Source organism: Aotus nancymaae, unplaced genomic scaffold (genome assembly GCF_030222135.1).
Source record: "Aotus nancymaae isolate 86718 unplaced genomic scaffold, 86718_ANA_hifiasm-v0.15.2.pri h1tg000103l, whole genome shotgun sequence".
In the NCBI taxonomy this organism is placed as follows: domain Eukaryota; kingdom Metazoa; phylum Chordata; class Mammalia; order Primates; family Aotidae; genus Aotus; species Aotus nancymaae.
This window is the reverse complement of record NW_026988518.1, coordinates 2,273,826-2,296,656: the sequence shown is the minus strand read 5'-3', so window position 1 is coordinate 2,296,656 and position 22,831 is coordinate 2,273,826. Positions and strand designations below refer to the sequence as shown.

Sequence of the window (22,831 nt, the reverse complement as noted above, 5' to 3'; positions counted from 1 at the left end):
CCAAACAACAATACTACAAAATAAATAAAACAAGGATCATGATCTCCATTTTATAGATGGGGAAATTAGCTTAACTTCACAAAGCTCAAAAGTGGCAGAAATAGGACTTTAATAGCATATTTAGAACTCTTCATATTTAGGGATAGTCAACCCCAATTACTTCTTTAAACTATGAATTTGAATTTAATAAATAACAAATGTTAGTTATCCCTGGTCATTTATTCCGACTATCAAAGTATATGAGGTCCTCCCCTGCTTCTTCCTTCCTTCCTTCCTTACGTTCTTTGTCTTTTCTCTTTCCTTCCTTCTTTTCTTCCTTCCACAAATATCCCAGCTCCTTTTCAGCTCACATTAAAATCTGTATTCATTTTCTTCGGCCACCATTAAAAAAATTACACAAACTTAGTGGCTTAAAACAGAAATTTATTGCCTCACTTTCTCAAGTCTAGAAGTCCAAAGTAAAGGTGTCAACCTTGTCGTATTCCCTCTGAAATCTGTAGGGGAGAATTCTTTGTTGCCTCTTCTAGGTTCTGACAATCCTTGTTATGCCCTGGCTGGTTGATGCATCACTCCAACCACTGTCTCCAGAGTCATATGGCTGTCTTTTCATCTTTTTTCCCCTTTTTTTTTTGGAGAAAGGTGTCACTCTGTTGCCCAGGCTGGAGCGCAGTGGTGTGAACATGGCTCACTGCAGCCACCAGCTCCCTGGCTCAAGCAATCCTCCCACCTCAGCTTCCCAAGTACCTAGGATTATGGGCATGCACCACCACACCAAGCTAATTTTTTTATGTGTTGTAGAGATGGGTTTTTGCCCTGTTGCCCAGTCTGGTCTTGAACTCCTGAACTCAAACAATCCACCCCACTTGTAATCCCAGAACCTCCCAAAGTTCTGGGATTACAGGCGTTGAGTCACTGTACCTGGCCCGGCTGTCCTTTCTCATGTACCTTCTCATCATATTCTCTCTGTGTTCTACTGCCTATAACTCTGTGCTTCTGTCATCTACCAACCCAAGGGGGTTGTCACCACACCGTCTACTCAAATTCAATGAGAATTTAACATCTACTTCTCTGTCTTCAACTCCACTCTATTTTTTCCACCAGTCTTAGTGACTTCAACAGACTCTTGAGTCATTTAGAACCTGCCTCTATTTACTTACCATCTCACCACCAATAATTCTTGTTCTTCCACCCCACTGCAGCCACCATCACCCTCAGTTATATTCTTGACTTTACCGTGATTAATTATTGCACTATCCCTAAAAGCTTCATTTCAAACATACCACTCCAATCTTTACCTCTGATAACATTCCACTTTCCAAGAATTATTTGACCTTACTGAAATAATCAATCCATGGAGCATATCATCGTTGTTTTCAGTACTCATTTCATGCTCCTACACTGACTTCCCTCAGATCAGCTTCCATGACACACTATTAAGACTTCTTCACAACATCCTTAAGTCCATACTCTTCTCTCACTCCAACTTTATTGCCCAGGTAAAACTAATCCACTTACACCCATCTCTTTACATCTTCTTTGCCTGAACCCAAGCAGTTAAAAGTGGATTGTTCAATCCACAACTATGTTCACTGCTCTCATATTCAATTCTTGACTGCAAATATAATATGGAAAACAAATACTGCCTAACAATCCTACTATACTTCCTTATTATTTTCATTATCCTACTTTCCAGAAAAATCTATTTATACTTTCACCTATTCTTCAAACTTGTATAGCCTGTTTTCCTCTCACTCTTAGTTGGTAATTTTACCTCATACTCTTATTGAGAAAATTAAAATTATCCATAAGACGAGGGAACCTATTTATTATTCCCACCCAATGTACCACTTTCTCTGTATCACAACCTATTCTACACCTTATATTATCAATCCTATTCCCTCTCATCAAAAGAATCCCTTTATACAAGTAATTATCCCCTCTATGTCCTTCAACTCTAGTTTCCCTACTGCAACACTTCCCTTAACTATGTACATGCTCTGTTATCCCTCTCCAGCTACTTCCCTATTTTTTTGTTCCCCTTTACAGCAAGACTTTTCTCCAGCATTTCCCAATGTCATTGTCTTACTTCCTCACATTCTATTTTCTTCTCAAAGCATTTTTATTAGGCTTTTTTTCCCAATGGCTATTGTCAAGCTCACAATTTTTCGATGTTACCAAGTTAAAAGCAATCTTACCCTCCCAGCAGCAGCCAAGAAAGTTGACTACATATGCATTCTTCCTCCTTCCCTGGTTTCTTGGCTATCTCAGCTATCTCCTCCTCTTCTCAATGCCTAAAATCCTCAGTCCCTTGTCAAGCTACACTGGGCAATCTTATTCAATCCCAAGACTTTAAATACAATCTTTATGTCAATAATTCCTCAGTTTCTATCTATCTCCAGTTATGACTTATTTACAGACCTCCAAAAGCTTACTTTCAGCTGCCTATGTGATATCTTCACTGTGCTATCTAATAGTGATTTCAAACTGAATGCTATTACATACTACACCTAGTAGACTTCTTATGATCATCTAGGTTTCAGCTTAAATGTCACCTCTACAGGGAGACCTTCTCTGACTACCAAGTAAAAACAGACTCTACTAGCCATTCTGCATCACATTTTCTTGACTTATTTTTACAAAAGCTCATAATATTATCTGAAATTACCGTACATTAAAAAAAAATTTTAGTGGCTATTGTTTCTCCATTAGAATGCAATTTTATTGATTGCAGAATTCTTTTCTGTCTTGTTTGCAAATGTGTTTCCAACATCTAGATCAGTGCCTGGCACATTAGTAAAAAAATTAATAAATATTTTTAGATTAAAAAAACAGTAAATTCCTATGTTTTAAAGAAGACTAAAATAACATATTGCCAAAGAGATTAAAAAGGTCACTGAAGTCAAAACAATAGGTGGTAGCCATTATTAATAATGTAATACCTAATATTAATTGCATACTTGTCACATGCTGATGAATCTGTATTATTTTCTTCAACCACACAACAATCCTATAATGTAGGTATGAATTCTATACCCACTTTTACAGTGAGAAAACTGAAGCATAAAAAGCTTAAGTTATTTGCCAAGGTCAAAACTAGTAAGTGGCATGGCTAGGATGTGAGCATTAGCACTATAATTCCAGAGCCTATACTCTTAACCACAAATCTATGTTGTCCTTTCATTATAATCAGAATAAATATTAATAATCTATTACTTATCATTGATAAATATTATAATAGACTGAAGTTATCAGTCTACTACTGTTTCTGAATTTATCTGAGGTTACTTTGAGTAGATTGTAGGGTTCCAAAATAACATTAATTTTGTTGTGATTTTATGATACATTAGCATCTAGTTTTCTTAAAATTTGTTATAGTTCTACTTTTCTTATTAGTATTCTTATTTATATTTTTTCTTATTTTACTCCTACATTAAAATGTTGTTAAAATAATTTGTTTAAAGAAAACCCAAAGTATTTTAATTTACAAATATTCAAACAAATACAAATTAAACCAATCAGACAAAGGTTTCACCTGTTTACTTAAAAAAAAAAAACATAATTTTTATTAACACTTGAAAGGGTATAATTTTATACTTACCCATATGGCTGCTATTAGCAATATGAATCAGTAGTACCATTTAGACATCAATTGGAAAATATTTCACATCCTTAAAGTAGTCATACCTACCATTGATTATTCCTTTCTAGGATCCTATCATAATATTGTGACAATAAGCATAAAGGATATGTTAAAGTTTTGTTTCTTACTGTCCAGTCTTGGAATAGAAGGGGTGATGCACAGTAATTTTCATGAGCCACATAGGAATTTTTCTCTGCAGATGTTTTTATCTCTAAGAAAAGACAGAGGCTTAAGCATATCAATGTGTAGAGTTCAGGTTGCAAGTGAGCTTTAGCTTTAAAATGTAGCAAAAATCAAGAGTAGTTTTGGTTAACACACCTAAGGAAGAAGTAAGTTTTGCTATATTTAATTTGTATGTAGGAGAAAAATGTGTTGAATCAAAAGTAGTTATACTCATGGACTCTTTCCTCTCTCTGAGTACCAGGAAGGAAAAAAAAAAGAAAATGTACACACATATGTGCTTGTTCATATGTATATGCACACACATGACAACCGATATTTCTAAATAAAGGCAGGCTAGGATACAATAATTCAGTGAGAACCTGGTCTGCCAGAGTGGTTTGCTCTTGGGGTGAGGGTGGGAGGCTGGGACAATAGAAAAGTTTCCATCACATGATGAGACAGCTGCAGTTAGTATTACATTTACTCATTCTAGATAACAACCTGAGATTTATCCATTCAAGACAACAATCTGAGATTTATGAATGTTCCATCCAAGATAACAACCTGACACCCAACCTTACTCTTCCTTTTCTCCCATGGCAGAAAAAAACAAGGAATCATGCAGGCTGTCAAGCCATTCTCTAGAAAGAAACGGTATTATCAGCACTAAGTTAAAAGAAGTCACATTCACATCAAAAGGAACTACATCCAGATGCCTGCCTGTTCTGTTACCTAGAATCAGTGTTAGAAAGATGAGGCAAATGGGTAAACTGGTTCGATTTCTATTTTGCCCTTTCTGTCTTTGCACCCAAAAATGGTCCCCTTTTCCTTTTTTAAAACATATTTTTAAAGACGCTTAATTCAGTTGAAGCACACAGGTGAGAATGGCAGAACTGAAATGTGCTAAATATCATTGAGCCAACCCTCTCAAGTGTATTTCCAGCACAAAACTTTAAGGTAAAAAAAGGAAAAATTGTGCTGAAGCATTATTGTTAATAACTGACTACAAATAAACAAGGTAAATGTCTGATAATAAGAGGGAGGCTTGAATATATTTTGATATCTCCACCAACAAGAAATCTTGTGCTGCGACTTAAAATTTAAAACCAAAGTTAATAAAAATGATAGGACAAGAAAACAAATATCAAATTATATATGACTAAAAATATTCAGGGAAAAATTACCTTGTGCACAGGACAGAAATGTATTATATCAATATCACATGGATGACTTGAGTGGGATGACTATGTACCTTTGGAATCATCTTTTGATGTTAGTTTTTCGGATTTTTTAAATCTTCCATAATGATCATGAAAAATACTTTAAAAATTAAATCAGGGAAATAAAGTGTAGTATAACTAAGGTTATACTAAAAGTAAACAGGAATTAGTATTTTGTGGTGAATGGTAACACGCATTAGCCCCAGAAATCTATGAGGGGAACTGAATGTCTTTCTTCTTTGAATTGTAGAAAAGTTTAATTTTTACCTCAGTACTCCTCAATATTTGGCATGGAGAAATATCTGAAAGAAGGTCCCCAAAGCTTTCAGGTCACTGTGGCATGAAAAGTCAGAGAAGAATAGCTTGAATTCTGGGGTACCCATTATTTATGGCATGGTTTTCACCTATAATCATCAATCAAAAAACACACTGAAGAAACTGGCATAAATAGTCCCAACTCCTTTTTTGAATCTCTGGTTTTAATTTCTAGTTAAAGACAGCATAATCCAAGAAAAACAAAATGCAAATTTATTAATTCCAGATCACCCTTACACAGAACTCCAACCATATACAGTAGGATTGAACTTTTCCTGTATTCTCGGGCAAGATTTAGATTTAGCTTGTTCATTAGATTAAAAAGAAAAGGCAGAAAGCAGACATGAAAAAAGTTTAAAAATCAGCTGACTAAGTACATCAAACTCATATAGCTGGCATAAATAATACACTCAATTCTATCTAGCATGTAAATCGAATAGCTAAGATCTCTGCATTTCCTTAATAGGATCACACAGCAGGTCACATTCCCAAACAATTTCACCGTTGCCATATTTTATTTCAAACTATCCTTAAAGGCTAATCAATAGCAAACTCACGGAAGAATCAGAAAACTCTTCAAAGTGGCTGAATGATTCCCACAAGGTCAGAGAGCAAGGGATCTATGTCATGGAGCAAAATTATTCCCAGGCTTATCCTCTATCTTGGGAAATGTACTTATTTTAATCAACAAATAGTAAATATACATTCTACTATTTTGCTGGCAATTTCACATGACCTTTTCATTAGGCATAGTAACATTTTTATAAATTTTAACATGCTGCAATTTTTCATGTCAGTCTTAAATAATTTTATAAAGATTAAGATCTACTTGATGAGTCAATCCTGGGTAGGTACACTGAGTCGTAAGTTGGAGGATAAAGTTTTGGGAGAGAAGTAAAAGTGCTGGGGGTTTTGAGAGGTGGAGATGGAGGAGAATGAGCAGAGAGAGGTAAGGAATAAAATATCGGGAGAGGAGGAGGTGCAGTCAGGGCTCCATCCATGATCGCCTCCTGTATAAATCAGGCCTGGAGTTGACATGTAATTTTGTGTGGGTCCCCTGAGAAGTGGCCCTTAGGGATTAATTATTGATGAAGAGATTTTTCTTCAAAGTGGCCCAGTCAAGAGTCCCTCAAGGGGACATTCATAAGCGCTTATAATATCAATTTCCAAGTACCTGGGAGGTAGAAACGCAGATTGTCTCTTTAATTATTAGGATGGAGGTAGAGTCTAGCAAAAATGCTGGTACACAGTCAAGCTAAAATTCTCAAAGAAATAAAATTATTACAGCTAGTAAAAAAAGTTTGATATACGAGTTGTCTCTCAGTAAGATCACACTTTACCTTTTCCTGGTGCAAAATAGGTTATCTCCAACCAACTCTTTCCTAGGAGATAAGAAAGTCATTCATAAGCAAATGCAGTGTGTTCAGGGATGCTTAAAAGTTTAGAAAAAAAAATTGTGTTTGAAGCTAACAAGTTTGCTTAGAGAGAAGGTAAGTTTACTCCAGTTAGCACAAAGAAATCTAGGGGTTTGTTTTAATTATGTAAGAATGTATTTTCAGAAAAAAAATAATGTCAAATGCCTTCTAAATTTCTACGAGAATGCCAAAAAATAATTTTCACATATGCATTAGCCCTAATCTAGTCTCAAAAATACTCAGAAAAACAAAGAAGAATCAATCCATAGGTATGTTGCAGTACAAAAAGTAAGGATGGGGGATCAGCCCTGGATTTGAATCTTATTAACCTATGTAATAGATGTGAATAGTCTTGTATAAATAAAACCTAGGCCATATACTTCTTTTATGTCACCTGAAGCTTACACCAGTGACCTGGCAGTACAACCAGTACTAAAAACATATTTTTAAACAGAAGAAAAAATGAAATGGGTCTCTTTAAATTGATTTTATATACACACACATACACATATATATATATTCATGGTGAACTGGCTAAAATAAAAGTTATATGTTGAGTTTAAATACAGATGTTTCATATCTACTAGTGTAACATTTTAATTAAAAGCAATGGAAGCAGTAATAATTATAAACCACAGGAAGGACATAATCCTATTAAGAGTTATCTCAGTATTATAATTCGCTCCAGGATATCAGTGAACACCTACACAATTGATATTTGAAGCCAAAAACACCTTCTGTCTTGATATGGAGGATTAAGAGCAAATGAAGGCCAGAAGGTAAACATGTCACATTTTTAAAATCAAAGTCCCAATTATAGATAAAGGTATAATCTTACAATCCTTTATTAAATATTTTTTGAATTAAGATAGAATATAAACAAAATAAAATTTTCTTTACAGTTTTAAGGACTGAAGGTCCCTGCAACATATTTGTCATCCATCCATACAGCTAAGAGGCAGAAAAATAAATTGGCCAATCCTACTGTTTAATTTCCTCTTTAGCTGTATGGAAGCCTGGATTATATCAAATCTCTCATCAGATTTTCTTTGTCATGATATATTATGACAACCTTTTTTCAGTCTCATTGTCTTTTAGTTTGGTATTCCAAACCATTACTTACATTTACACTAATTATTAGAATTCTTCCACAGTGATCAGGCATCTTTATCTCACTAGGAGTTCAAGCTTTCAGCCCTTATGTTGTTGCCAGTTTATACAGTTTGGTAAGATGCTGTATTCTAATAGTTAAAGAAAGGTATGATTGCTTTAAGAGTTTCCATAACTGAATTAGTATTTTGCCTCTAGATCTTCTTAGTGTGCTTATCAATTCTTACTGTTAATATTCATCTTCTTAAAAGTGAATTTTTCCTCTAGAATGTAACAAAGGAGGCTACTGAATTCCAGCACACTTTACAATTAAGCAATCAGTCAGCACCATATGCTATCATTAAGATTAAGCAGATCCAATCTAAAAATCACCCTCCATCAAGATCCATCTTTAGTTATTAATCTCGAAGATTTTAATTAAACTACCAAATCTCGTCATCTGAATTCATGTGCAAGGGATAGAATTTTTCTTTAAACTGCCCAGAACTTTGGTGGGCCAAGCTAAAAGGTTCACTTGAGCCCAAGAGTACAAGGCCAGCCTGGGCAATATGCTGAGACCCCATCTCTATTTTTAAAAACTACACTGAAATACATATAAACATGCTCAACTATACAAATATGCAGTACCTTAAAACTACAGGAAGCTATCACTAGAATCAGTGACTCTTCAAATCAGATAATCAGACATATTTCTACTATCCAGCTAAACTCCTTAGAAAGGAGAAACACTTTAAAGTAAAACTATGACCCACAAAACAGCTTAAAGTAGGAAGGACAAGCATACTTTCAACAACTCTAACTCACAAAATAGGTTTTAAAAGTTAAAGCTTTAATACTCTTAATTATTTAAGAATACATTTCCACAAGATCTGTAGTGCCCAATCAATAAAAGGAAGGAGAAAAGAAATGACTGTTATTTATACATTCAGTAAAAATATATCCATTTAAATAAATAAACAACTCATGGCTTTCTATAAAGTGGAATCTTTGTTATCTCCTTTGGATCCATGATCCTTCTTCCTCCCCAACAGCAAAGGCAAATATGATAAGGGGTGTTCTGAAAATCTTTTGCCATCTCTGACGCTTCACAACCCATGCCTTTCCTTGTTTCAAAATTTGTAAAGTCCACTTTCTCCAAGTCTTTCCCATTATGCTTCTGTTTTCCAAATTCGCTATTTTTAATCTCATTTTCCTAGTTAATCATACAGAAAATTCCCAATTACCTTCTCAAATGAATAGAAGTCATAGTATCACTAATTCAGAAACAATTTCTGTTTGACTGGAAATGAATTTGATTTTGTGGACAATGGACTCCCCTTTTCATTCAGGGTAAATGTGAATTAAGTTTGTAACTCCTTAACATTCATTAACTAATAATTCAAGGAACGGGCCTTGTGATTGTGACTGTGGGATTAGTATAGTGACAGACAGTAACTTAGTTTGGTTATAAATATTTATCAAAATTACTAGTATTCAAATAGTTAAAAGCTTGCTGTAGCTGCATACATTTTCGTTTAAATAGATACTTTCAAAGTGTATTCTCATTATCCTTGCCAGTGGAGGGGAACAAGGTCTTGAACAAAAAAGAACTCTTCCAAAATAATTCTCATTTCCTTTCAAATGTGCAGACGTTGACAGCACACTGGATATCAATTCAATCTAAATGAAGAAGTGCTGTGAAGTTACTGCTGAGGCCTGGGAAAGTGACCAATGTCCAATACTAACCTTCTTTAAAACTATCACAGGAGAGTCTGTATTCAAGCCATCGCTGACAAAATTTAGACTGTATCCAAATAGTATGCTCACAAAGCCAAATAACTGCTAAAAGCATATAACTACCGTTAATGAACTTTAAAGTGCTAATCATTTCATTAGAAGTGATTTTCCCGAGAATATCTTTTTGTGTTATCTTTATTTTTTAACATTTTTGTCTTTTTTCCTAACAAGATGCTGTCAACTTGTGACATTTGTTCATTATCCTTACTATTATTATTTTTTTCTTATTATTTTCTGAATTTCCATGTGCAATTCAGAGAGGCTAGGTGACTTGCCCAAAGTCACACAGCTTAAAAGGGGTTAAGATAGACCTCAACCAGAGGCAGTTGGTTTCAGAAGCCAGGCTCTGAACCACATTAATATATCTATAAAAACTTGACTTCTCATACAACTTCTATGATTACCACAACAAAAATTTTGAGATGAGCTAGGTCCTATTACCAAGTAACACATCCTTTCTATGCCTATCTCCCAGCCCAGGGATATTCCAGCTATGGAGTTTGGTGATCTGATTGTTTTCCATGTTCTTAACCCTCAAATCCTGATGTGATATTTATTGGATTCAGGCTAGGGATTATGAAGCAGGCACACAAAGCATCTTTATATGTACTTCAATAACTTTTTCCCCCAGAAACAAAGATATTTCTTGGCTGTTTCACCGAAACCTGAAGTTCTATAGTCAGCTCATAGGAAAAAGTCAATTACTATTAGAATAGGTTGTTACCAACATCTTCTGTTCTTTTCACAATTATCAAATACTTTTCACATTTATCAATGTGTTCTTATCACATTTATTAACTGTTTCATACCAACTTTTTTTAATATTACTTACTTGCCTATGTATTTTAAGCTAAAACAATGATCACAATCAGATCAATCTCTAGAAAATGGTCGTAATGAATTTGTTCAAGAAAAGCATTCAAATTTGATGGAAAACTGAGCCTTTATCATTCATTCTAATTCTTCAACACAAAAAATGAACTTTGGTAAGTCAATAGGATCAACTGAGGCATTTATGTGTGAATGTGCTCCCCTAGGCTTAAAGTATTTTTCCTCACTGCATTATATTTTAATGATTAATTTCATGCTCTTTCATGGTACTTTAGCTCATGAATCACGGTTATTACTCTGAGGGAAAAGTAAGGTACTGGGAGTAAGGAAAGATGTTATTGATTAAACTGCTGCACATATAAACTACATAAAAGCTGAAGGCGTTTGACCACCAGCATTCTAGATTAAAAGTAATATTAGGCAAACTGGCCATATAGACTAATGTTGATTTAATTGAGTGGAGGGAGTGGGTAGGATGGGTTTCTTAAATGTTCTTAGTTGAAACAATATATGAAATCAAGCTGAACATTCAATGTTTCACTGGCATCTTTCTCCTCAGTAGAATGTAAGTAAGAACTGATTTCAAAGACAACTGCAAAGAAAGAAATCAGTTAAGCAGATAACGCACCATTCTGAAATTAAACAGCCAAAAGCTACCCAACCTAAGACAGCTCTGATCTCTGAAATCAATACTGCCTGAATGCTATCAGAACCTTGTTTTTTGACTTAACAAAAAAAAAAAGTTGAGTCAAAGTCACTAGACGACCCTAAATGAAATATAGAAAAAGACAAGTATCCATGTACATCTGTGCTGCACATAGATGAACAAATACTTGTTAAATATGTCATATTGCTCAATATCAAAACGTCAACTCTCTGGAACAGAAACCAAAAGTAAACTAACTAGAGATGTCCACATAATACACTTTGGCTCTTGTTACTAAAAGAATTTTTCAAACCAAGTTATGGAGCCTGGAAAAAACAGGACTACCTCCTCCCAGAATACAAAGTTTCTTCAATGAATTACAGAGGCAAAATGTGGCAAAAGCAGCTATTTGGCAAACAGGTGGTTTGCAAAACTTTTACTTAAGCCGCCAAAAGGACAGATGAAAGGATAATTTTGTTATTACTAAACACACACACACACACACACACACACACTCATACAACGTTCTACCAGCATAAAAGACTCAAATAAAGAAAAGTCCCAAACAAAATAGAAAAACTAAAAAGCAGTTTGTCTTAGCCCAAAAGTGCTGACCTTGGTTAGTATGTGTAAAATCACTGTTTATAATTACATCCTTCTCATCACATATATTAAGGTACTAGAGAGAATGGAAATGCCATGTCGTTTCAGGTAGGACCTTATTTACAGGGAAAAAGAAGATTTTTTAAAAAAACAAAACAGAAACGGAGTGCAAGAGGGAATAAAAAACCGCTGAGAGGAGAGAAAAATACAATTTATGTTTTTCTGAGGGCACTGCATTTTTCACGTTCTGAATACTTTGTTCCAGTCTCTCCATGTTAAATTATTTCATAAACAATACTATGGCTAGAGGCGAGTGCTACAGCCGCCACACAGATCTTTTATTTCTATACTTCACCTTTGCAAACAGCAGGATTCAGTTATTGAAGATGGGGGCAGTGGAGAGGTGTCCAGAAACGACATACAGGAGATGAAGGGGTAGAACGCGTGGGAAATGGGCGCTCCTACCCGCCCAGAGTCCACCTCTCCAGAACTCCGGTGCTGCTTCAGTCACTGCCACTCAGGGCAGGACAAAACAGGCTTCCCGAAACATCTCAAATCTCTTCCGAAGCAAACAGGTCCCGACGCAACGGGCACCCCCTCCAGTTACGGAAAGTCCTCCCCTCAGCTCCCTGTGTGCCCACGCGTGTCTCCGGCTCCGCGTCCCTCCACCTCCCCCCACAGATCTCCCACGGGGAAAACTTTCCCGCGTCTCTCACCCTCCGGGGCGCGGTGGCCGCGGGGGGCCTCCCCGGCCCCGACCAGCTGGGCACCCCCCACCACCCCGCCACCACCGGCGAGCCGGCGCGCAGTCCGTACCTCGATGTCCGCCGAGTCCTTACTGAGCACAGGGGCCATGGCAGTGCCTACAGTCTGGAGTCGGCCAGTGACAGACACTCCTCACGTCCTCAGGCTCCAGCTAGAAAGCCAAGTGACGGCAGCCGTAGCGCGAGTGGAAATAGGCAGGCGAAGGCCGGCAGCGCGGGGGCGGGGCGGGCGCGGGGCGGCGACGCCCCCGGGGCGGGGCTGCGCGCTCGGTCCTGCGACTCCCGCGCCTGGCTCGGCAGCCGCAGCCCTGCCTTCTCCCCTCAGCCCGCTCAGCGCCCGGACCGAAAAGCTTGTTTTCCTTCTGCAAGCGGAAGGGAGGGAGGAGAGTGCCCGCTCCGGGGACTGGCCTTTACTCTAAACTGCTGCACACTGAGCTAGGCAGGCGGGGCCAGATAGGAGGGATCCCCGGAATTAAGGTAAAAGCAGTCCGCGCGCCAAGCAACAACTCGCACTTTTCCTTTTCTTCCGCACAAACCCCGCGAGATGTAGATACATTGTCTGAGGGGCGACTGCGTCTTCAGAAACTCCTCTGGGATGAAGTAGTAGATGTTCCTCCATCCATCCACCGAGTAGGCGAGCGGGGTTTGAGCTGCAGCGGAGGTTACCGGAGCGTGGGTCTTCTGAGAGTTCACAGTCCTTGCGGGGAGGGGAGGGAAGCGAGCAAAAACATCCACAACCCGCAGCAGCACGTAGGAGTGCTGCAGGTGGTACGTAATCAAGGTTGTCTTTTTGCAGCGAAGTCCCATTTTAATGGCTATTTTTTAAATATATTTTTATTCTAAAATGTGAAACTCTTTTGAAAAGTTGCTCTTCATTTTTGCTCTAGAGCTTGCTGAGAAGGGAGATACTTCCTTTAGAGTTGGTCTGCATCCAGAAAACATTCACTTCGTCTTTGAGGATATCTGTACTTTAGACCTCTATTTTTCTCCCCCGCCGTTAGATGCATCCCACCTCTCTTCTACCATAACATTTTCTACTTAACTTCTGTTAGGACATTTCCGGCACACCTTTATGCTCTTGGCTAGTGACACCTTGGAGTAAAGTGTTTCCCGCTTAACATTTTTTATTAGTTCATTCATAGTTTTATTCAACAAATACTTATTGAGCGTTTTCAGTATGCCAGACACAGACACTGTGTTAGGTTCTTCAGATATGATCTTCAAGAAGACCCGTCATTCATGGAGATTATACTCAAAGTAAGCAAGTAAGCAAAATGTGATACCTGCTTGTAAGATAAAAGAAGAATAGGACAGAATAACTAGGGCATGGGTACCTTGAGTGGTTGGGAAGGCTTCTCTTAACGAACCATCAGATTACCTTCTAGAACCTGGAACTTACTAAGGGATAGATACATTTTTCTTGAATCAAATATTAAGAGACACTAGAAAGTCAAATGGAAACCTCGAAATCATCTTTGACTCCTTTATTCTCACTGCCTCATTTAATGTGTGCCCAAACGCTCAGGAGTCAACCTCCTAAGTAGATTTTGAATTACTCATTTCTCCATTTTGCTACATCCACCAGGGTCCAATCTACTGGTATTCTAGCTTCTGTTCTTACCTCATCTCCACGCCAGATTAAGCTTTAAAAAGTATTAATTGACTGATACCATACAAAGATACATCCACACACCCAGGTGCCCATGGTATAAATTCTTCAATGGTCCACTGCAGTCAGAGTAAAAACTCCCTAGTGACCTCTGAATAACCTCCTCTGCTCCTCTTCTCTGCCACTCTTGCCCTGACTCATTATGTTCCAACCACAGGGTAATCTTCTCATCCTCCAACCACTTCTCTACCTTCGCACATAGTCCTCCACTTGGAGCTCTTCTTCCCCATCTACTCATCATTTAGGTCTCACTGAAGCCTTCCCGACCTATCACCATCACGAACAAAATTACACCCATTCTGTCTTTTTTGTTCTATTTTGTCTTCACTGACTTGTCAAATGTTATTTAAATATTTATTTGAATGTGATTTGTTTAATATATGTCTTGCATTTAGAGAGGAAGCTCCAGGAAGAGGGGACCCATGTCTACTTTTGTTGTTTACTGGATACTCAGTTCCTAGCTCAGGACTGAAACATAAGAGACCAAGAACACTTGGTGATTGAGTGAACAGAGCACATTGGCTTATCATTTTAGAAACTTTAGTTTCACTGCATCATATATTCTCATTGTTCTACTTATTACAATACATATCAATGAATTTGTAGTAAAATGGGTCAAAATAACTACTTATCTTTTCATGGAGTAATGTTCCATAGTCAGATGTTCCTGCATCTCCCTACAACCACACCTTACCCACTTCCATTTCTTCTTAGAGATACAGATTTAGATATATAAATCTTTATATCTATTTATCTAGCAGTCTATATATATAAGTGCACATGTAAACACCCAAATACATACATACATATACACACATGTGTATATATTGAGAAAAGATGTACACACATCAACATATATAAATTTCCATATATAATATATATATAATTATAATACATATGATATCCTCTCCAATTTAATCAGTCAGGCTCAATGTTCAGTTTCCTAACCTTCAAAGATACAGGCTTATTGCTCTTTCGGGTTACACTTTAACACAAATCTTACCGGTTAGTAATTGATAATTTATGTGTATAAGAATCCAAGTTATTTTTAAGAATTAGATATCCTTAAAGAGTTAACATATAAACATAAATTTACATATGTTTATGTGTGTATTTTCATGTTAGTTTTTTGTGATTATAATTCTCCTAAACAACTATAGAGGATAAGTCCAAAATATGCTGGCTTTCCAAAGATAAGAGTTTCATCAGTGATAGTCTATAATCAAATATAAAATTCAAACACTATTTACCATCTTCTCAACTTCATCAAATAGATGTATCCTGTTCTGACATATTAAGGCATCTAATCACATTGCTCACATGCCACACCTATGCTCTGTGATCAGTGAGTGAATCTAATAATATTTTAAATTCATTGAAATTGCACATTAAACACATTTGTACCTGTAAATAATCCAAGCTGTTTAAAGCTTACTGCAAATGCATTCGTACCACACTTTTTAAAAGTTGTAAATTATGATGGCATTTGTCAAGCTGTCCCTCCATCTGGAAGCACAGTCAAATATCAGGTGTTCCACATTAATTTTTTTGTAGGCTTTGGAGAGGCAGCTTATCTCTCAACCTAATAGTTTACAGTACATAAGTGAATATCATTATTACTACCAAAGTCAGAAGTAGGGCTTATGAGTCATCTTTCATTTCACATCTAAAAAGTTATTCAATATTATAAATTTAGAAACACAATAAAAATTCAGATTTGCATATGCCTTTATTTTCACTTTGCAGTCTAGCATTAAGAGATTTTTTTAGGGGGGACACTTCTTTGAAAATGATTTTCTCCTGCAAAGTCAAAGGCTGAATGACCATGAGATGCATTTTTTTCTACTATCTGATTTTCAAGGGCCAAATTAATTCCTACCCATGTTGACCAGTAGGATAATGACATAAGATCAGTTAGGCTCAGATATTTCCAGCATTCCTGTTAAAAAGACCTTAAGGCATATGTTGGCTTATATTTCATGGAACAAACAGTATAATGTGCTCAACTGTATGTATATCATTTTGTATATATAGAAACATAACATATAAGCATGTATTATGTAAATGCCATAAAAAGCACAGCTAACACAGAGAAACAACAAACTTCTCCCATAAATTTATTTAATTATTTATTGAGTACAATTGTTTCAGGCACTATGATAAGCATTAGTGATATATCAGTGGACAATAAAGACATTGTCTCTGTTACCACAAACCTTTAGCCACTAACTAAAAAACAAAAATTGCCACTTAGTGATTTTGAAAAATTGGCTTAACTGAATGGGATTCTTATGAGAGTCAGATGTCAAAATGTATGCAATAGTATTTTATAAATTGCACAGTGTCACGTAAGTTAAATATTACAAATTTAAAGACATAATCCTTCAATGCTCACATTCTAGAAAAATGCCATTAATGCATGATTGCCTATGAAAGATTTGGGGTAAAATACAGTGTGTCTGGGAGGTTTATAGGCTTATCTAACTTAAAGTAGGGGGAAAACATCCTTTGGGATGAATATTCTCTGAAATCATTGGCCTCAGTACTTAGAGGTCTTTTCTTTGGCCTTGTTACTTTCCTCTCACCATCAAATACTGTCATAATTCCAAGAGCTGACATTTAAAGTGCTTTCTTGTTTTATTGCTGGAATTGTATTGTTTCATAATTTCAAGTTCATTTACATCTGAGCAAGTTCATCATATCTTTGGTGTGTATTGTCCCTTTTGGTTATCTGTCGCAGATGTTATGATGTGCTTCACAGATCACCGCCCATCCCCCAACCCATTCAAAACTGAGGCACTCATTCTCTCAGCTCCTGGGAGTGTTAGTGGTTGACAGCTCTCTGCTGAGTCTCTTTCTGGGAATAGCCCCTGGCTAAGAGAGCAGTCTCACTCAAAGTTCAAGCCCTTTTCTAGGGTAGCAGATATCCAATGACAGCTGATGTGGCAATATAAAGTCTAGGCCCTAGCCTCAAGACAAGACACCTTTTAGGGGCCATCCCACCTTCAGAGGTCTCTAAAGGGATCAGCTGGGACATATGTTGGGACTTTAGTAGATTCTAGTTCAGCTTCTCTCATTGTCCATCCTGCTTCATTTCCTTGTTCTCACTCGGCCTCATCTAGGCAGTACTGCACAGTGAATATACTTCCTGCACACACGTTTCTATTGCAAAGTCTGTTTCCCAGTGAACCTAAGCTGCATTGTTACCACTGTATGTTAATTAACAAATAGACTATACTGCATGTAAAATGTACATGCTTACTTATCATCATGCCTGGACATAAAAATTAACTCATATTTTAAAATCTCATTTATTTCAATGTTCTGAGATTTTTTGTATTTTTTCATTCATTCTTATCACAGATAATTATGTGCCAAATGCATGCTTAGTTCAGTAAAAAACACTAGAGGTACTGTGATGAGCAAAATAAAAGTAAATTCTATTCTCCTGCACTTTACAGATGAGTTAGGGAGATGAACATTTACAAAATAATCACACAAAAAGATAGTATTTACTGCGAATAGCAATATCAATGAAAAATAAAAGGCTGTTAGAATAGAGGGCCCTGGGAAATCAATGGAGTCCTTGAGGGAATGACCTTACTGCTAAGACCTAAATGACAATGTAAGAGTTAAAAAGGCAAAAGGGGGTTATTAAAAGACTTCCAGGAAAGGAGAACAAAGTGCAAAAGCTCCAGGGTCAGAGATTTCCTGATAACAGGGAGAGAAGGCCTTAATGGCTGGAGTTTAAGCAACAAGTAGGAGAGTGACCCAGGGTGCAGCTGCAGAGATAAGCATGCCACGTTTTATTTAGTCTTTGTTTCGGGTTTTGAACTTTATCCTATAAGAAATGGGAAGCCATGGACATTTTTTAAAGCAACAGAATGGTGTGATCAAATGTGTATTTTGAAGTATTACTCTGATTGCAATGTATGTGTAGTTGCATATTCATATACTCACTTGGTTTAATGTGTGAAAATCAACCAAGGCAAATGATTTCTGGAGATGGGCTCAGTCATTTCCTGTGCATGCTAGCCTGGGTGGTAACTGTAAGCGCGGTTAGAAACCAAAGTAGTGCATTTCTACCATATAGTAATACCATTGCTATTTAGCATGTTGTGGCACTTAAACGGCAGATAATCTGTTTTCAATCAGAGGCTAGAAAGAAAAACCTACACCCTAGAAGGATTTCTGTCTCTCAGTCAATGGCTTTCTTTGTGTTTTACTACATAAAATTCTAATCATCAGTTTTTAATCATCTGAATAATGAATGATATGCTCTTCTTGTTCTGCAGTTTGTTTTCATGATTGCCACTATCCCTACACTGTAAGATCCTTGATAATTTTTATCTTTTTAGGTCTTATCTTTTTATCCTTCATGCCTAATGTAGTACCTAGTACATAGCAGGTACATATGTATTATGAATAATTATCATATTTTTCTCTTAAAACTTCATTACAGGTCAATATTTAGTATTACTCTTTTTCAACATGACAGAGAGTATAGAAAACCTAAGGGGAAAAGATTTCTAGTGATATACAAACAGATAAAGGGCATCAGTGGCCAACTAACAAAAAAGAGAATATAAGCAGTTAATGAAAATGTGAAAATTGAGTCAACCCAACCAGTAATCGAAGCAATGTCAAAAATTATAATGACATAGGATTCTTTACACATCTAACTGGCAAAGATTTTTTAAGGAAATGATCAAGGTGTGATAAAATTAACAGGTTCATAAGATTCCATAGTGAGTAAAAACTTAGCACAGTATATAGGTAGGACAGTTGAGCAATACAAAGCTTTCTTAGTCCATTTGGCTGCTATAACAAAATACCACAAAGTAGGTGGCTTATAAACAACAGACATTTACTTCTCCCAATTCTGGAGGTTGGGAAGTCCAAGATTAAGGCATTGGCAAGTTTGGTGTCTGGTCAGCGCCCACCCTCTGGTTCATGGATGACGCCTTCTCGCTGTGTCCTGAGATGGCAGAAGAGACAATGCAGCTCTCCAGGTCGCTTTTGTAAGGGCACTAATCTCATATATGGAGGTTCTGCCCTCATGATCTAATCACCCCTCAAAGGGCTCACCTCATAATATCCTCGCATTGGTGATTAGGTTTTAACATGTAAATTTTGGAAGGACACAAACATTCAAACCATAGCAATAGCCAAATCGTAAATATGTGCATTCTCTGACTCATCAATTTTATTTCTGGTTATTTCAAGGCAGCAATATTTTTATTTGTAAAATTTATCCAAAAATATGTTCATTCTGAAGTTGCTTATACAAAAATAAAGCAACATATATGCCCTATAACAGATGACTGACTGACAACTGACATTAATCTGGTGAATTCATAATTCAACTTTATGCAAGCATTAGAAATGAGGTTTTTCTGTGTATAGAAATATAGACAGAAAAAGATGTGTATATTTATATATCAAGAATATATATCAATAAATCAAATGGCATGATATTATAAGGTCTAAATATTCATGGACAAGTAACAAACACATATTAGTTAATTATACAAAAAAGTAAAAGTAATTTTACAAGCTCCATTGCATTATGAGCAGATACACCAATACACATACCTTTTATAAATTTGTATGTGTGTGCATGCAGGGTAAAAACCTTATTACTCCCACCCCAGTGCTTGGCACATGTTAGGTACTCTGCAATTTTTTATATAAAGCAATTTATGTGAAAAGTTGAATAACAAATTTGTCTATAATAGTTTATGGTTCATCCTTTGAAAAATTATTATTATCATCAGTCCAGGGAAAATTATTTTTAAGAGTTATAGAAACTAGTAAATAGCATGAATTCCTTAAGCTTTATCTAACTAGGCAAAATAATCTGAATATTTGGAAAATGTCCTTTTATAAGATATTGTTTGAATGTTTTGACTTATTTCATCTATAAAACAGCAATCCTGTCAGTCTTTTGCTCCAAACCCATCATGTCCTCCCATTTCACTCAGTAGGAAAATCTCTGTACAATGGCCTGCAAGGCATGTATGTATGTATCTAGCTTTTTGTTTGTTCTCTCCTCCTCATTCCTGCTGTTCTTGTTTACTCCAACTCTATCCACAGTGTTTTTTCCACTTGTTCTTCTCTCTGTCTGCAATGATATTCCATAACTAGATATTTCAACAGATAGCCCTTCATCAGCTTCAAGCATTTGCATAATGATCACCTTCTCAGTAAGGTCTTTTTTGAATACCATATTTAAAACTGCAGCTCTTGGCTCATGCCTGTAATCCCAGCACTTTGGAAGGCCGAGGCGGGTGGATCACGAGGTCAAGAGATCGAGACCATCCTGGTCAACATGGTGAAACCCCGTCTCTACTAAAAATACAAAAAATTAGCTGGGCGTGGTGGCGCGTGCCTGTAATCCCAACTACTCAGGAGGCTGAGGCAGGAGAATTGCCTGAACCCAGGAGGCGGAGGTTGCGGTGAGCCGAGATCGCGCCATTGCACTCCAGCCTGGGCAACAAGAGCGAAACTCCATCTCTAAAATAAAAAAAAATAAAAAAAATAAAAAAACTGCAGCTCTCATTTCTCACATAAACTGTCCCCCTGGCCGGGCGTGGTGGCTCACGCCTGTAATCACAACACTTTGGGAGGCTGAGGCGGGCGGATCACAAGGTCAAGAGATCGAGACCATCCTGGCCAACATGGTGAAACCCCGTCTCCACTAAAAATACAAAAATTAGTTGGGCGTGGTGGCGCACGCCTGTAATCCCAGCTACTCTGGATGCTGAGGCAGGAGAATTGCTTGAACCCAGGAGGCGGAGGTTGCGGTGAGCCGAGATTGCGCCACTGCACTCCAGCCTGGCACCTGGCGACGGAGCAAGACTCTGTCTCAAAAAAAAAAAAGAAAAAAAAAAAACTATCCCCCTTTTCCTACTTTATTTTTCGCCCTAGCAATAGAATACAAATGACATTCTATTTGTTTTCATTATGTGTGTGCCTGTGCTCATTGCCTGCCTTCTCCTAACAGAATGTAAGTTCCCTGAAGCTGTTTTGTTGACTGCTGTATCATCAGTGTCTGAACCAGTGCATAGCATATGTAGATGCTCAATACATTTTTTTGAATAAATTCACGAAACAGATTGTAGGTTATGGTCCCTTTTCATACTTATATATTAGCATTTAATATTCTACATTTATGTGTCTGTCTCATCCACTAGAGAGAACTGTTCAAGGGCAAGGACTACGTCTTATTAATCCTTGAATCCCTCAGCATAGACAGTATCTGGATTTAAGGAGATACGCTCCAAATATATGTTGATTGAACAAGCAAATGGAATAAAAATCAACATGTTTGTATGCTTTCCCAAAAGCGCCCACCTCAGTGCATCTTTAGGTATTCAAAAATTGAAATTTATCATGTACGTCAATCAGAGAAACTGTAACCTAAGAGCTTGCTCTGAAACACATTCCTTGTTCTTGTCATAACAACTCACTTAACAATATTTGATAAATACAGTCATTCATGCAAAGGATCTATTGTATTTTCAATAAATTTGAAAATATTTCCCATTTCCTTGTATCTTTTCTTGAACACATTCAAAGAATTTCATTTGTTTTGTTATTTTAAATATTCTGAGCAGTTTCTTCTCCACTTATTAAAAATTTTATTACATTTTAAAGAATCTTTATGTCTTATTTGCAGAATTTAAAGGAAAGATTATTTGGTACTTTATATCTTAGAAAGAATAAGCATTCTGAAAGATTTTGACAATCCTTTGGAAGAACTGATATATTACATGTTTATACCATTGTATGTGTTGTGTGTATATAGATATATACATATATGTATGTGTATATATTTTAAATAATTAAGCATACTTTTTCCAGTTGTTACTTAAGATGAGTCATCATTGGATTCATTAATTCAACTATCTTGTTTTAGGCTTCAATTAAGCTTGTAGTTTTTTCCTTTTTTATTTCTTTTTCTTTTCTTGGGGTTGGCTTTGCGGGGTGCTGATTACTGTCACTCTTCCAAGTAGCACAAATACAATTCACAATGTGAACTTTGATAAATGTCCAAATGGATTTTAAAACTAAGCAAATTGAACTGCTTTCTGAGTCCCATAATTTATTCCAGCCATCTGTGTCACACACACACACATTTGTTTCTTAAAGGCTTTATGATTTTTTTTTTTTTTTTTTTGCCCATCTTCCAACCCAGCACCACCTTTCGGATATAACAGCATTAACATATTTCAAGATTGACTTTGGCCCCCTCAAGAATATAATACATCTTTCCATTGAGAAACATTTTTCAACTTAACTGTTTTTCAATTTGGAGATTAAAAAATGTAGAACCAAAAACATTCTTTTGGCATGATACTTTCTATTTAAAGGCCACCAAATGTTTCTTTCTGAGAGATTGTATTGAGCGGTTGGGATCTTGGCATCCGCTATTGTTCTAGGGAAAGATTTTACTGGCCTACACTTGTTGTTCCTGGATAATGAATGACTAGAGTATATGGACAGAGCCACCTTCCCATCTGTACTAGCTTTAACTACCATCGATTACTGTGTTGCATCCTCTGTTGAGCCATGCATGCTTAATCATTAATTCTACTTAGAGCTAATAAGAATAGCTGACTTTATTGATCATCTACTGTATGCCCAGGACATTAAACATAATCTTTGATTTAATTAT

At 36.6% G+C, this 22,831-nt stretch overlaps 1 protein-coding gene across 3 annotated transcripts in view; it reads right to left on the bottom strand.

Moving 5' to 3' along the window:
- DPYD (dihydropyrimidine dehydrogenase) overlaps positions 1-12,709 on the bottom strand; it is an 865,822-nt gene extending 853,113 nt beyond the window's left edge. For 2 of the 3 annotated variants that reach the window (XM_012458470.2, XM_012458472.2), the window contains exon 1: positions 12,535-12,709. In XM_012458470.2, the coding sequence (XP_012313893.2) occupies positions 12,535-12,573 (39 nt within the window). In that variant the 5' untranslated portion in view covers positions 12,574-12,709. The remainder of the gene's footprint in view (positions 1-12,534) is intronic. The other variant, XM_012458471.2, reaches the window with a different exon arrangement.
- Positions 12,710-22,831: the final 10,122 nt, after the last annotated feature.